The 15,471-nt window shown below is 44.6% G+C and overlaps 1 protein-coding gene across 1 annotated transcript; it reads right to left on the minus strand.

Moving 5' to 3' along the window:
- Positions 1 to 1,551: 1,551 nt before the first annotated feature.
- Positions 1,552 to 13,689, minus strand: nacc1.S (nucleus accumbens associated 1, BEN and BTB (POZ) domain containing S homeolog). Its single transcript, XM_018239638.2, has 6 exons — positions 13,550 to 13,689; positions 5,348 to 6,258; positions 4,427 to 4,600; positions 3,250 to 3,355; positions 3,015 to 3,112; positions 1,552 to 2,761 (listed from the first exon to the last, which is right to left on the minus strand). The coding sequence occupies exons 2-6, from the start codon at positions 6,192 to 6,194 to the stop codon at positions 2,508 to 2,510; spliced, it is 1,479 nt and encodes a 492-aa protein (XP_018095127.1). The 5' UTR covers positions 6,195 to 6,258; positions 13,550 to 13,689; the 3' UTR covers positions 1,552 to 2,507.
- Between the last annotated feature and the right edge of the window lie 1,782 nt (positions 13,690 to 15,471).

A 15,471-nucleotide genomic window follows, 5' to 3' on the forward strand; every position in this document is an offset into this window, starting at 1 on the left:
TTACATGATATGTCGGCCCCTGCACTGCCTCGGGCCCCACTGTGTTTTGGGGGTTCCAGAGACACTGAACCTTTCTTCTTTCATCCATTTCTTGCATTTACATCAGTCTAATAAATATTTTGTATAAAAGAAATAAAATCCCAAATATACAGGCGACTCCCGTATCTTAGTGTTTCCACCACATACAGGATCCATGTGCTCGGGGGAGGGGGGTAACAGGGACACTACGGGAGGAATCCTAAAGGATAAGTAAACCAATAAAATAAGTGAATGTAAAATTGATGAGGGGGCTATTCTAAGCACTTTTGTCATTTACATTCATTATTTATTTTCTTTTAATTCCAAGATATTAAGGGATACATGTGCTGTTAATATCAATGAATTTTGTTACAACAGCGCCACCTGCTGGTCAGTTTCCCACCAGTCTGACCAGCAAGTAGTCAAGGAAGTTGTCAGGAGAAAGAAAGAGGCTGCTCTGATGTTCTTCTGCTTAGGAAAATAATTAGAAACTAGTGATGTCAGGCCGACCTGAAACCAGCGGGACCTGGGGGTCGGGCGGATTCTCGACCTTACACGTTTTGCCGCGGGTGCTGGTTGAGCTCTTCTACTGCTCTCCCCGCCCACCATCATCAAATGCCGGCTTTCGACTTCCCGGTTCGTCTTTAATAGACGCTGCACCTACTACCCCTTTTGTGACGTCACCGGCAGGGAGGGTCGGCGCAGGTTTGATGGCAAGTGCGGATGTGGGCCAAGGGAGGGTGGGTTAAGGTCGGGTGCAGATCGGGGAAATCCCTGTTCCACATCACTATTAGAAAACTTTCTCACATCTTTCTTAAAGGAACAGTAACACCAAAAAATGAAAGTGCTTTAAAGAAATGACAATATCATGTACTGTTTCCCTGCACTGGTAAAACTGGTGTGTTTGCTTCAGAAACACTACTATAGTTCATATAAACAAGCTGCTGTGGAGCAATGGCGGCAATTGAAAAATGGCTATATGGCACAGGTTAACTAATGGATAAAAGATAACACCATTAGACAGACAGAGCTTATCTGCTATCTGCTGTGTAACCTGAGCCTTTTCTCCTTTGAATGGCTGCCCTCATTGCTACACAACAGCTTATTTATATAAACTATAGTAGTGTTTCTGAAGCAAACACACCAGTTTTACCAGCGCAGGGCAACACTGCATTTTATTTTCAGTACTTTAAAACACTTTTATTTTTTGACGTCACTGTTCCTTTAAGCAGAACATCATCAGAGCAGCCTCTTTCTTTCTCCTGACAACTTCCTTGACTACTTGGTGGTCAGACTGGTGGGAAACTGACCAGCAGGTGGCGCTGTTGTAACAAAATTCATTCATATTAACAGTACATGTATCCCTTAATATCTAGGAATTAAAACAAATAATGAATGTAAATTACAAAAGTGCTTAGACTAGCCCCTCATCAATTTTACATTCACTTATTTTAAAGGTTTACTTATCGTGCCCATACATGTACAGATTTGGTTGGACAGTTCGCTCTGAATTGAGACCCCTGCAGCTCCCCCAGAAGCTGAGGGGCGGGTGAGTGTAAATTGGACATCCCCACCCACAGTAACAACTGGACAGCACCCCAAATTCTGTCACCCTAGAATTAGGGATGCACCAAATCCACTATTTAGGATGCGGCCAAATCCCTGAATCCTTTGTGAAAGATTCGGCCAAATACTGAACCGAATCCTAATTTGCATATGCAAATTAGAGGCAGGAAAGAGAAAATAATGTTTTTGTTCCTTGTTATTTCCATTCCCACACCTAATATACATATACAAATTAAATTCGGATTCGGTTCAGCCACACACAAATATTCAGCCGAATCCGAATCCTGCTGAAAAAGGCTGAACCCTGGATTCAGTGCACCCCTACCTGGAATAAACACACTCACATACACAACGCCCCTCCCCCCGGCCAACACTGTGACCCTGCATCAACCTGGAACTTACATGAGTCGGTCGTACCAACTGGCGGGTGGACTTGAAATGAAAGGGGACGAAGGGGGAGGGGTTATTAAAATAAAAGGGTCTCTCTGCTCCGGGCATCAGGAACCCAGGAGTTGGGTTATCAAAGGGCCAGTGATATCGAGTATCTACCTCAACTGCACTAAAAAAAACGATGCTGAGAATCTATATACAGTTCAGTCCTAATGAGCGGTATGGAGTATCTCCAGATTTGTACAAGCATGCCGCGCTGTATAACGATGCCGAGTATCTCTATACACTGAAAATGAACGCGCTGGGTTATATAATGACACTGCGTATAACTGTATACTGGTAATGGACACGTGGGCGCTGTATAATGATACGGAGTACCTCATGCAGCAGTGTATAGTGATACTGTGTCCCACCATCGTGCAGCAGCGTACAAGTGAGCACTTCCACAGATGATAGCCCATCTCCTGAGTGCCTTATTGTCCTCCTCCTTTTGGAAAGGGGGCTGGGAATATCTACATAGCAAGGAAGTGGAGTCACGGCATCCCCTCCCCCGGCTCTCCATCGTATCCCGTCCCGTGCTCCACGGGAGCTGCACCCCCCATCAGCTCAGTCTCCATCTTGCCCGTGTCGTTGATGAAGGAGGTGTAGGCGTCTCCCTCGGCCATGAGGAGTTTGAGTTTGGGGATCCAGCTCTTGCGCACCACGCGCCGCGCGTTCGTACACATGTCGGCTGCAATGGCGTTCATCTCGCTCTCTTTGAAGTTCGGGGCAAAATTCTGACAGTAAACTGTAGGTAGGAAGAGAGTAAGAAACCATAAGAGTTTGTCCTTTATATGCAGCCAATTAACCCTTTCCCCACAAGTAAAATATCTCCCCATAGAGACCTGGCCCTTGGCCTGCAATTGTCGCCTAAACATGGGGCAGCCCTTATGCTCAGGTACCAATCACAGGCCAAGAACTATAAACGGGTGTGTCAGCCACTGCTCCACCCCACGCCCGCCATGCAGCAGCCAATCAAGAGCAAGGTTATTAAGTCTCACATTTAACAGCGTGTAGCACTCGGCTGTCCAGTGGTTTCCTGCTGGGGTCGTTGGTTGATGAGCGGATTCCAGTCCCACAGCTGTTGGCTAAAGTGTTTCTAAATAAGGAGACAGGAATATTAAGCAACAGGTCTGGCAACTTCCACCTTCTTACTCAGCATCTCCCTCAGCCACACCTCTAACATCCTCCTTGCGCTCCATCATAGAGCTACACCCTGAAAAGTCACACTCTCACCTGTCGAAGAAGGAGGCCAGCAGCCTGCGAAGAAGAACCTTATGTCGTGTTCCAGCACTGATGTGACAGTTCATCAGCTGAGCCCGTGTTATAAACACATTGGTACCTACAGCCCAAATACACAGAAAACATGCTGAGACCATAGGGCAGGGTGATACAGTGACACAGACAGGAGGGAACTATGGGACATGAGTCTGTCCCTCCCACTGCAGGGTGATACAGTGACACAGACAGGAGGGAACTATGGGACATGAGTCTGTCCCTCCCACTGCAGGGTGATACAGTGACACAGACAGGAGGGAACTATGGGACATGAGTCTGTCCCTCCCACTGCAGGGTGATACAGTGACACAGACAGGAGGGAACTATGGGACATGATTCTGTCCCTCCCACTGCAGGGTGATACAGTGACACAGACTGGAGGGAACTATGGGACATGAGTCTGTCCCTCCCACTGCAGGGTGACACAGACAGGAGGGAACTATGGGACATGAGTCTGTCCCTCCCACTGCAGGGTGATACAGTGACACAGACAGGAGGGAACTATGGGACCTGAGTCTGTCCCTCCCACTGCAGGGTGATACAGTGACACAGACAGGAGGGAACTATGGGACATGAGTCTGTCCCTCCCACTGCAGGGTGATACAGTGACACAGACAGGAGGGAACTATGGGACCTGAGTCTGTCCCTCCCACTGCAGGGTGATACAGTGACACAGACAGGAGGGAACTATGGGACATGAGTCTGTCCCTCCCACTGCAGGGTGATACAGTGACACAGACAGGAGGGAACTATGGGACGTGAGTCTGTCCCTCCCACTGCAGGGTGATACAGTGACACAGACAGGAGGGAACTATGGGACATGAGTCTGTCCCTCCCACTGCAGGGTGATACAGTGACACAGACAGTAGGGAACTATGGGACATGAGTCTGTCCCTCCCACTGCAGGGTGATACAGTGACACAGACAGGAGGGAACTATGGGACATGAGTCTGTCCCTCCCACTGCAGGGTGATACAGTGACACAGACAGGAGGGAACTATGGGAAATGAGTCTGTCCCTCCCACTGCAGGGTGATACAGTGACACAGACAGGAGGGAACTATGGGAAATGAGTCTGTCCCTCCCACTGCAGGGTGATACAGTGACAGGAGGGAACTATGGGAGCACAGCAATACCTGTCACTAGCTCTATCTTCTCTGCTGGGTCTCCCTCCTCATATAATTTGGGGTGGCAGCGGTTTCCGATCTGGCTGATGAGTTCTGCAGGGAGGGTGGCCAGATCCTGCCTGACACGCACACGGTTCCGGGAGTCTGAGAATACTGGATCAGGAAGAGCCTCAACCTTTTCAGCTGAAAGGAAGAGAATGGCAGTCAGCTCAGGAAGGAGATACACATAGACACAGGGCTGGTTTTGAGTGATGGGCCTCCTGATACTCTTTGGGTGCTGCCTTTAGCTCAGGCAACATTGCATATAGGACACCCCATTACTGACCCAGAGACAAGTGAGGGAACTGCACAGGTCTCCAGCCTTGGAGTACTGGACACAACACTAATTATTTAAACAGATTAAAGGATAAGTAAATCTTTAAAATAAGTGAATGTAAAACTGATGAGGGGGCTATTCTAATCACTTTTGTAATTTACATTCATTATTTATTTTTTATGTTTTATTCCAAGATATTAAGGGATACATGTACTGTTAATATGAATGAATTTTGTTACAACAGCGCCACCTGCTGGTCAGTTTCCCACCAGTCTGACCACCAAGTAGTCAAAGAAGTTGTCAGGAGAAAGAAAGAGGCTGAGGTTCTTCTGCTTAGGAAACTTCCTTGACTACTTGGTGGTCAGACTGGTGGGAAACGGACCAGCAGGTGGCGCTGTTGTAACAAAATTCATTCATATTAACAGTACATGTATCCCTTAATATCTTGGAATTAAAACAAATAATGAATGTAAATTACAAAAGTGATTAGAATTGCACCCTCATCAATTTTACATTCATTTATTTTAAAGGTCTACTTATCCTTTAAAGGGAAGGTGACTTTATTACATTAAAGACAGAATGCAGTGGTACCAGTATCCCACACAAATTCTCACCAGTCTGATTGACATTCATCATGCTGTACATAGTGTACATGTTACATATCTGCCTGTACTGCTCCTCTGTTCCTTCTTCTCCTACTTCCTCCTCCTCATCTTCCTCATGATAGGATCCAGGGCTATCACTTGTGTAAGCGCTAGAGGTTCCTGGGCTTGTCCTCTCTGATCCAGCAGGAGCCACTTGCCCTGGTCCCACTGCAGCTCCTCCACCTTGTGAGAATCGGGCCACCTTCCTCCCCGCTCCACCGGCCTCCTTCGGCCCCCCTTCCCACAGTCTTTTGGCCACTGGAGTGCACTGTACGGCTTCTGACTCCTGGCACTCTGTCTTCACTTTGGGGGCTCGGCATGAGGAGGAAGAGGAGGAGAGAGCAGCCACTGCTGTTGCTGCTGCTGCCACTGTGGCTGCTGGACTTGGAGGCTCGGAGCTGGGGGTCTCCTCGGGGTGAAGACCTTGGGAGTCGCAGCTAGGGGAGCTGACTTTCAGGAAGAACTCGGTGCCCTTCTCCATGATCTCCTGGATCTGAAGGAAGCCGGCCGTATACATAAGGAGGAACTGGTCTCCCACATTCATGCTGAGTCGGCCCGTGTAGCAGAAGCTCAGGATTTGCTGGAAGGACTGAGGCTGGACAGATCCAGGCAGCTCCACCACTGCATTTTTACTGTTGTGGAAAATGTCTCTGAAGTAGGAGCTGCTGGCGGCCAGGACCGCCCGGTGGGCTTTGAACTGATGTCCTCGAACTACAACCGAAACATCACAGTAGAGGCCCTGGAGACGCTGCTCATTCAGACACTCCAGAATGCTGTTCCCAAAGTTGGGGATCTCCATCTGCAGAGTCTGAGACATGACGACGGGGAGCCGGGAAGCAACACAGAGAAGGAGGCTGAGGACAGCGGGGAGGGTGCAGAGGCTTCGGAGAAAAGGAGACACAATGCATTCTGGTTAGTGCATTCCAACCAACATACATGTATTCTACATACAACCCACATACCTAATGTTTAAAATAAGTGAATGTAAAATTGATGAGGGGGCCATTCTTATAAATTTTGTAATTTACATTCATTATTTATTTTCTTTTGATTCCAAGATATTAAGGGATACATGTGCTGTTAATATGAATGAATTTTGTTACAACAGCGCCACCTGCTGGTCAGTTTCCCACCAGTCTGACCAGCAAGTAGTCAAGGAAGTTGTCAGGAGAAAGAAAGAGGCTGATGTTCTTCTGCTTAGGAAATATGTGAGAAAGGTTTCTAATTCTTTTCCTATTTTACATTCACTTATTTTAAAGGTTTACTTATCCTATAAGGAGGAACTTCTAAGGTGGGTGGCAGACCTAAAACAGAGAAGAGCCACATTTGCTCTGGGTTTACAGAACCCCCCGCTGATGAGAAAGAGGGAAGAGCCCCCATATGCATCAGCTTTCAGCCTTCTCTGACTGTCCCTATCCACAGATGTCTACACAGTCCTACAGGCAGTATCCAATCAGTGACTTGGGGGAGGGTCACATGGGACATAACTGTTGCTTTTGAATCTGAGCTGAATGCTGAGGATCAATTGCAAACTCACTGAACAGTTATGTCCCATGTTGCCCCCCTTATAATCACTGACTAACTCAGAGTTAGAGAGCTGAAAAGCAGGAAGTAGTGTTCTGGCTATTATGTTACACATCCAGTCACTCCAGCCTTTATACATTACATTCTAATATCTATATTAGATAAGTTTTTTATTTTGCACAGCCTATTTACCCAGTTTTTATTTTTACACTGAACTGTTCCTTTAATGAAAGCAATGTCCGACCCTTTGTGCAATCAGTTCTGACTTTAGAAACTCCGTAGAAGCCGGCTCTCCTCCAACGATTCCCACAATGCCATGCTTGTTCACAAGTCTATCAGCTGCTTCGTTGTTTCGATAGTCGGAAGCAGCAGTGCAGAGAACACAGATTCAAATACATTTACACACAACTAAACTGAGGTGTGAGAACGAGGAATACATTTATATTGGGGATGTTGCTTAGAATCAGATTTTTTTGTCGCAGTTTTGGGGTGGAGTTCCCCTTTAAAGCAGGAAAGTAGCCTTTCCAGAAATCAGTGAAATATTAAAGGCCGTCCCTCCCTGCACCTATTCTGGCTGCACCCGCTTCTCATTGTCCCACACATAATCCAGGGCATTGTGTAGGGTAAGGGAGGGGCAGTTTCATGTACAGTTTAATTCAGTTGCTGCCAACTGCTCCCTCCCACACACTTACTCAATGTCACAAGGCAAAGCTGATGGTGAAAGAGAAATCCTGCAACCCAGGGGCCACTTTGGCACAAGAGCTGACACTCAGAATATAGATCCCAATCCAGGACCAATGAGAATATTTACTAATATAGGCTCTGATCAGCAGTCTCTCCCCGTGTGGCTCCAGATTATTAGGGCCCGAGATCCCTAAAGCCAGAGTTACGGGGTGCACTTTCCCTTAAATGAGTTGTTCACCTTTAAATTCATTAAATTGCAATTGGTTTTCATTTTTTATTATTTGTGGTTTTTGAGTTATTTAGTGTTTTATTCAGCAGCTCTCCAGTTTGCAATATCAGCAATCAGGTTGCTATGATCCAAATGACCCTAGCAACTAGTGATGAGTGGGTCGGGCAGGTTCAGACCTTGCACGATCCTTTCCGGGTCGCAGGGGGGTTAAGCTCTTCTTACTAGGGATGCGCCAAATCCACTATTTTGGATTCGGCTGAACCCCTGAATCCTTTGCGAAAGATTTGGCTGAATAATGAACCAAATCCTAATTTGCATATGCAAATTAGTGGTGGGAAGGGGAAAACATGTTTTACCTTGTTTTGTGACAAAAAGTCACGTGATTTTCCTCCCTGCCCCTAATTTGCATATGCACATCACTTCTAGCAACTATGCATTAATTTGAATAATGAGACTGGAATATGAATAGGAGAGGCCTGAATAAAAGAGGAGGAATAAAAAGTAGCTAACAATAAATGTGTCGCCTTACAGAGCATTTGTTTACTAGTTGGGGTAAGTGAACCCCAACCAAAGGCTGGAAGGAATCATAAGAAGAAGGCAAATCATTTGAAACGTATAAAAAACGAAGACCAATTGAAAAGCTGTTTAGAAAGATCCATTCTATAACAAACTAAAAGTTAAATTAAAGATGAACCACCCCTTTAAGAAAAGCTTTCACCTTAGATGATAAAATGTGGCGAGGCAGTTTCATCGCCCTTAGTCTTCTCTTTCTATTTCGGGTGGACCTCTAGTTTGGTTTCAAAACATATATGTGGTTGCTAACATTGCTGACCCTAGCAACAAGGCATATGTTTGAAAGTCAGAATGAAGGCTGAATAGCAGAGGGGTGTGGTCAGAATGATAAAGAATAATCACCCTTCTTTCTAGTTTCTGTAGTTTTTTCAGGTCACACATAGTAGCACAACAGATAATGAAATATTTATACAAGAAGAACAATTGAAAAGATGTTTGTGACCCCACAAATTTTGGGCTGTAAGCCAATTGCTATGTCCGACCCTATAAAGGAAAAGAAATGAAAGTCGTGTGGGTGAATATCACAGGGCGTGCTGGGAGCAGGAAAGAAGCCGTCCAGAAATCAGTGAAATATTAAAGGCCGTCCCTCCCTGCACCTATTCTAGCTGCACCCGCTTCTCATTGTCCCACACATAATCCAGGTCAGTGCCCTGATCCTATAGGGAAAATCCCCTGATCTTTATGAGACTTTGCAACACCCAACACGGAGGATGTAAATGAGAGTCAGCCCTACAGACAAGGCTCCCACACAGCCAGCAATTGTGACTATTGAGTCAGTAGCAGCAGTTCTCCTGGTTCTTTAGTAAAGCCTCAAGCTCACTGGTTCATCGCAGGAAAACATACTGAGTGTTCAAATCTACAGACCCCCAGGATAGTGATGTGCGCAGGGTTTCCCTGACCCGACCCTAACCCGCCCTGCTACAAGCCATTTTCATCATAATATACTTTTTTAGTACTATGTGCCATTGGGTAATCATGAATAGAAAATTGCCATTGTAAAAAATAAGGACCGCCCCCTGGGATGATCGGATTCATGGTGCACACTAACAAACCATACATGTTAGGTCACATGAGTTCTATCTTTTGCTTCCATTCTTTTTCCTGTTACAGTTAGAGCTGCAGTATTTCTGGTCAGGTGATCGCTTCCTGTTACAGTTAGAGCTGCAGTATTTCTGGTCAGGTGATCTCTTCCTGTTACAGTTAGAGCTGCAGTATTTCTGGTCAGGTGATCTCTTCCTGTTACAGTTAGAGCTGCAGTATTTCTGGTCAGGTGATCGCTTCCTGTTACAGTTAGAGCTGCAGTATTTCTGGTCAGGTGATCGCTTCCTGTTACAGTTAGAGCTGCAGTATTTCTGGTTAGGTGATCTCTTCCTGTTACAGTTAGAGCTGCAGTATTTCTGCTCAGGTGATCTCTTCCTGTTACAGTTAGAGCTGCAGTATTTCTGGTCAGTTGATCTCTTCCTGTTACAGTTAGAGCTGCAGTATTTCTGGTCAGGTGATCGCTTCCTGTTATAGTTAGAGCTGCAGTATTTCCGGTCAGGTGATCTCTTCCTGTTCCAGTTAGAGCTGCAGTATTTCTGGTCAGGTGATCTCTGCTGTGGCAGCACACAGAACTTTACGAAATGGTGGTTCAAGGCAAGTGATGTAAAAGGACAATATTTACTTGAATATTTACCAGTCTGGTAAGATTCTTTAATAAGCCACTTAATTTGATATAAACTGTTGCTTAAATACTCATTTTGGGGTTAAAGTTTTCCTTTAAGTGCCTCCCTCACTAGCCTCTCTCTCTCTCACTTTGCTTCAATCCCCTCTTCTTTTAAGTGACTCTACCAACCCCATTTAGCAGCTTCTATTTGTCTAAAGATTTAAAGTGCCAATTTAGCACCTTCAGACCAAGTTGGCAGCTTATCTGCCAGTGCCTACCCAACTAACAATCTGCCTGAAAATTGGGCACGGATTTAACCGGTTTAAAAAAAATGTTGGGGCGACATCAGCTTGTTGATTGGATCCATGCCCTGACTGTCTGCATTCCCATGATCCAATCATTTGGTCTGAGCAATTGGATCAGCCCGATACTGATCTGCTCAAACAGGCTAAACGTTTACTGGCCTCTCCTACTGTCACGTAAATAGAATTAATCCAGCACACGAAATCTGCTCAAGGGTTATTACCCGTGTTTAATGTCAAGCCAAACAGGTAACCTGTTTGGCTTGACATTAAACACGGGTAATAACCCTTGAGCAGATTTCGTGTGCTGGATTCATTCTATTTACGTACCAATTGTTGGAGGTGCCGTCCTCCTATGTTCCATGCACCGTGAACGTTGAAAGAGGGACCAGGTGTGCATCTGCATTTCGTTTGGCTGAAGTTCCTCTCCTACTGTCACCCTTACCAACCCCATATCTCCCACCCAGCCCCCATAGCACCCTCTCCATTCCTCCTGCCAGTCTCCGATTTACATTGGATTGTTTAAAACAGCTGACTTGGCCAGGTGATGCCCCCGATCAGTATATATAAAGGATCATTATCCAACAATGAGCAGTGTGGGGCTGAGTTATCCAACTGATTGGCACCCTGGGCCCACTGATCACATCCATGCAATCTGCCCACACACAAGCTGTGATTGGCAGTTCACGTGAAGCTTTAGGCTATCATTTCTCAGGCGATTCCTTCCTTTTCATAAATGAATGGCCAGAGCCCAGTATCAGCAAACAGAGCGTGTTTATAGTATAGCAAAGACTCCCACCATACTTATTGCTCTGCTCCTCCCCCACGGCACAAATCACAAACTTGCCACTGAGCTAAAGGTTCAGACCAGAGTGCAGGAGTCATACCGGACTCATATTTTTGGCTGAGCACCACAAATTTATATACGCGCCACTCATTTATACAGGCACCTCACATTTACATATGCACACCTCATTCATATATATGCACCGCACATTTATACACAGGCACCACTCATTTACATTTGCACACCATATATATATATATATATATATATATATATATATATATATATATATATATATATATATATATATATATATATATATATATATATATATATATAGAGACACCACTCGTTTATATGTACGCTATCTGCTTTAGCCTCAATGGTGTCTCCTGACAACTAAAAAGCCAGTTCAGCTGTAACCTACAGAATGTTACAGTCAGGCTTTTTTATTTATTTATTTGAATTCCTGTTCTGCCATTTCCCTGCTTGACACAATCTGGTTGTTAAATGTGTTGTTCATCTTTGACTTTCAGTATGATGTAGAGAGGGATATTCTGAGACAATTTGCAATTGGTTTTCATTGATTATTTGTAGTTTTTGACTTATTTAGCTTTTTATTCAGCAGCTCTCCAGTTTGCAGTTTCAGCAGTCCGGTTGCTGTGGTCCAAATTCCCCTAGCAACCATGCACTGATTTGAATAAGAGACTGGAATATGAATAGGAGAGGGACTGAATAGAAAGATGAATAATAAAAAAAGTAGCAATAACAATAATTTTGTAGAATTACCGAGCAATTGTTTTTTTTAGACGGGGTCAGTGACTCTCATTTGAAAGCTGGAAAGAGTCAGAAGAAGGAGGCAAATAATTCAAAAACCATAAAAATAAACAAAAAAAACACTGAAGGTCAATTGCAAAGTTGCTTAGAAGTGGGCTTTCTATAACATACGAACAGTTAATTTAAACCAGTGGTTCATCTTTACATTAAAGGGGCTGTTCACCTTCCGAACTTTTTTCAATTCAGTTGTTTTTAGATTTTTCCCCAGAAATAAAGAATTTTTTCAATTACCTTCCATTATTTAGTTTTTACTGGTTTTCCAAAATCTAAGTGTAAAGTTGAATGTTGGTGTCTCTGGTGTTTGAGTCTGGCAGCTCAGTAATTCAGGCGCAGACTCTGAACTGTTACAATTTTACAACATTGAGTTGATCCATTTCTCAGCAGCATCTCTGGAGTATCAGTAACTATTGTATCAAGTCTAACAGCTGCCTGTAATGAAACTCAGGGATTCTGCTCAGCAGGGACAAAGATAAGAAATGGATCAACTAAATGTATCAATTTAAAACAGTTTACAGGGTCGATAACCCCCCTCCCAGAGCTGCTTTAGAAGGTGAAAAATTACACTTTAGTATTAGAAAAATGGTGACACATAGAAAATTATTGGAAAAAGTCGTTATTTCTGGTGATCTATCTAAAAACAACTAGTTGTTTGAACGTGAACCACCCCTTTAACTTTTAGTATGTTATAGAATAGATAATTCTAAACAACTTTTCAATTGACCGTCATTTTTTCTTTTTTTTAAAGTTTCTGAGTTATTTGCCTTCCCCTTCTAACTTGTTCCAGCTTTCAAATGGGGGTCACTGACCCCATCTAATAAAACAAATGCTCTGTAAGGCTACAAATGTATTATTATTGCTACTTTTTATTACTCATGTTTTTATTCAGGCCTCTCCTATTCATATTCCAGTCTCTTATTCGAATCAATGCATGGTTGCTAGGGGAATTTGAACCCTAGTTACCAGATTGCTTAAATGCAAACTGGAGAGCTGCTGAATAAAAAGCTAAATAACTCAAATACCACAATTAATAAAAAATGAAAACCAACTGCAAATGGTCTCAGAATATTCCTCTCTACGTCATACAAACAGTTAATTTCAAAGGTGAAACACCCTTTTAAGGTCTGACGTTCAAACTGCTGCCTGGTTGCTAGGGGAAGTAGGATCTTAGCAACCACATTTAAAGTGCTGCAGAACAGAAAGGGCAGCAGCAAAAGAGGTGACCAACAAACAAAGAGATGCAGCGAGGAATCTAAACAGTGGATTATATGAATCAAGTTCAAGCAATGTCCCTTAGCAATGGGAGGCCATAAGAAGCCATAGAGCCCCCAGTCCTGTTGTCCCTCCTGCTAAACTTTCTAACTTTCCACTAATGAGACAAAGAGGGAAAAAGTAGATGAAAGTCCCAAGCAAGTGTCCCCAGTCATGAGCCGCGGGCTGGCAGGGGATTCTGGGAGTTAAAGTCCAAAGGAAGGAAAAAGATCAGCTGAGGAGACAAAAGTTGTAGCGCCTTTAACAAGTGAGTGTGCATCACCAATATGGCGGCTCAAACACTTCATTCCCCTCCATAAAGAGACATAACCAACATACGTACCCCCAGGATCCGCCTCTCAACACGGTCCGCTCCCCCCGGTCACCGCTTCCGTTTCCGGTCCTCGGGTCTCAGCGGCTCCGGGACCAGCAGCGGCCATTCATCGCCAACTAGGGGAGAGCGAGCGAGCGCCGAATACTCCGAGCCAGACAGTTGAAAAAGATAGGCAGGCGGCTCAATCGAGCGTGGAGGAGACAGACTATGGGGGATGTGGGCAGCACAGGTAGTGGAGCGCCGCACCAACGAGCCAGACTATGGGGGCGGGGGAGAGACGATCGATAGAGGAATAAAGCCAGCGCTATAAGGAAATCGCCTCATAAACACAGCGGTACCGGGTGCCTAGTAACGGAACCCACTGAGGGGAAAACTATCGGGCGGAGCGAACGGGCTACAGCAATAGACAGGAACGATGCGCAGACAGACAGCCGCACTGTAACGCACAGGCTTCTGATGGATATGCGATAGATCAGGGCAAGGTAGCGCCGATAAAAGCCACGGGTGCAACGAGCAGGGCGATGAAGCGGCCCCAGAGACACGAGCCAAGCTGCGGGGAGAGCCAAAGTATCGGGGAAAAGGAACAGACTGCATCCCCAGGGGAGACTGAAGGATCGCCGAGCAACGGAGCAGACAGTGGCAAGAGATACGCAGGCAACATCAATCCATCCACGAAACACGGAGCAGACACTCAGGGGATAAGAACTGATCGCCGAGAATCTGAGACCCAGACAGAAAGAAAAGAGAGCACGCAGGGAGCGGACGAGGATGCAAACAAAGGCGCGAGCAATCGATTGCCGGGACAAAGAGTCAGACACCACAAAAGGGGAATCGAGGATGTCAGAATCATCGCTCCAGACAGGAAGCGCATTCAAGAGCATCAGAGAAGACAAGGCGATCATTATAGTGGGATCCTTTCTTCTGCTTACAATAAATAATATGTATCTCATGCTTGAATGGCTGCCGCATACCTACACAGCAGCTTATTTATATAAACTATAGTAGTACTTATCTGTTATCTACTGTGTATCCTGTGCTTGAATGGCTGCCCCCATGGCTACACAGCAGCTTGTTTATATAAACTATAGTAGTACTTATCTGTTATCTACTGTGTATCCTGTGCTTGAATGGCTGCCCCCATGGCTACACAGCAGCTTGTTTATAGAAACTATAGTAGTACTTATCTGTTATCTACTGTGTATCCTGTGCTTGAATGGCTGCCCCCATGGCTTCACATCAGCTTGTTTATATAAACTATAGTAGTACTTATCTGTTATCTACTGTGTATCCTGTGCTTGAATGGCTGCCCCATGGCTACACAGCAGCTTGTTTATATAAACTATAGTAGTACTTATCTGTTATCTACTGTGTATCATGTGCTTGAATGGCTGCCCCCATGGCTTCACATCAGCTTGTTTATATAAACTATAGTAGTACTTATCTGTTATCTACTGTGTATCCTGTGCTTGAATGGCTGCCCCCATGGCTACACAGCAGCTTGTTTTTATTAAACTATAGTAGTACTTATCTGTTATCTACTGTGTATCCTGTGCTTGAATGGCTGCCCCCATGCCTACACAATAGCTTGTTTATATAAACTATAGTAGTGTTTGAAGCAAACTAACCATATTTACCAGTGCAGGGTAAACAACATTAAAATACTTTTATTTTTTGATGTTGCTATGTCTTTAAAATATGTTTTCTACTGTATTATATGGAGATCAAAACAAAATTCCAGCCTTCCTACAGTTTTATGTTTATGTAATAAGTTTGTCATGAAGCACCCTTTTTTACCAGCGCAATAGCAACCCTAATCAACCCTAATGGCGAATAATAATAATAATAATAAGCAAGAATGAGTAAGTAGAGGAAGAGCAGACACAGCCTCTGTTGAGGCCCAGGAGGCACTGAGTTTCTAATGTTACAAGTTA

The sequence above is a fragment of the Xenopus laevis genome, chromosome 3S (genome assembly GCF_017654675.1).
Source record: "Xenopus laevis strain J_2021 chromosome 3S, Xenopus_laevis_v10.1, whole genome shotgun sequence".
NCBI lineage: Eukaryota > Metazoa > Chordata > Amphibia > Anura > Pipidae > Xenopus > Xenopus laevis.

Bases quoted from the DNA above. Each gene is read 5' to 3' on its own strand.
- nacc1.S (XM_018239638.2), bottom strand. From the start codon at position 6,194: ATGTCTCAGACTCTGCAGATGGAGATCCCCAACTTTGGGAACAGCATT. The intron at 3,113-3,249 runs GTGAGAGTGTGA...CTCCTTATTTAG, and splicing joins CTGGCCTCCTTCTTCGACAG to AAACACTTTAGCCAACAGCT. The intron at 2,762-3,014 runs GTGAGACTTAAT...TCCTACCTACAG, and splicing joins AGTGCTACACGCTGTTAAAT to TTTACTGTCAGAATTTTGCC.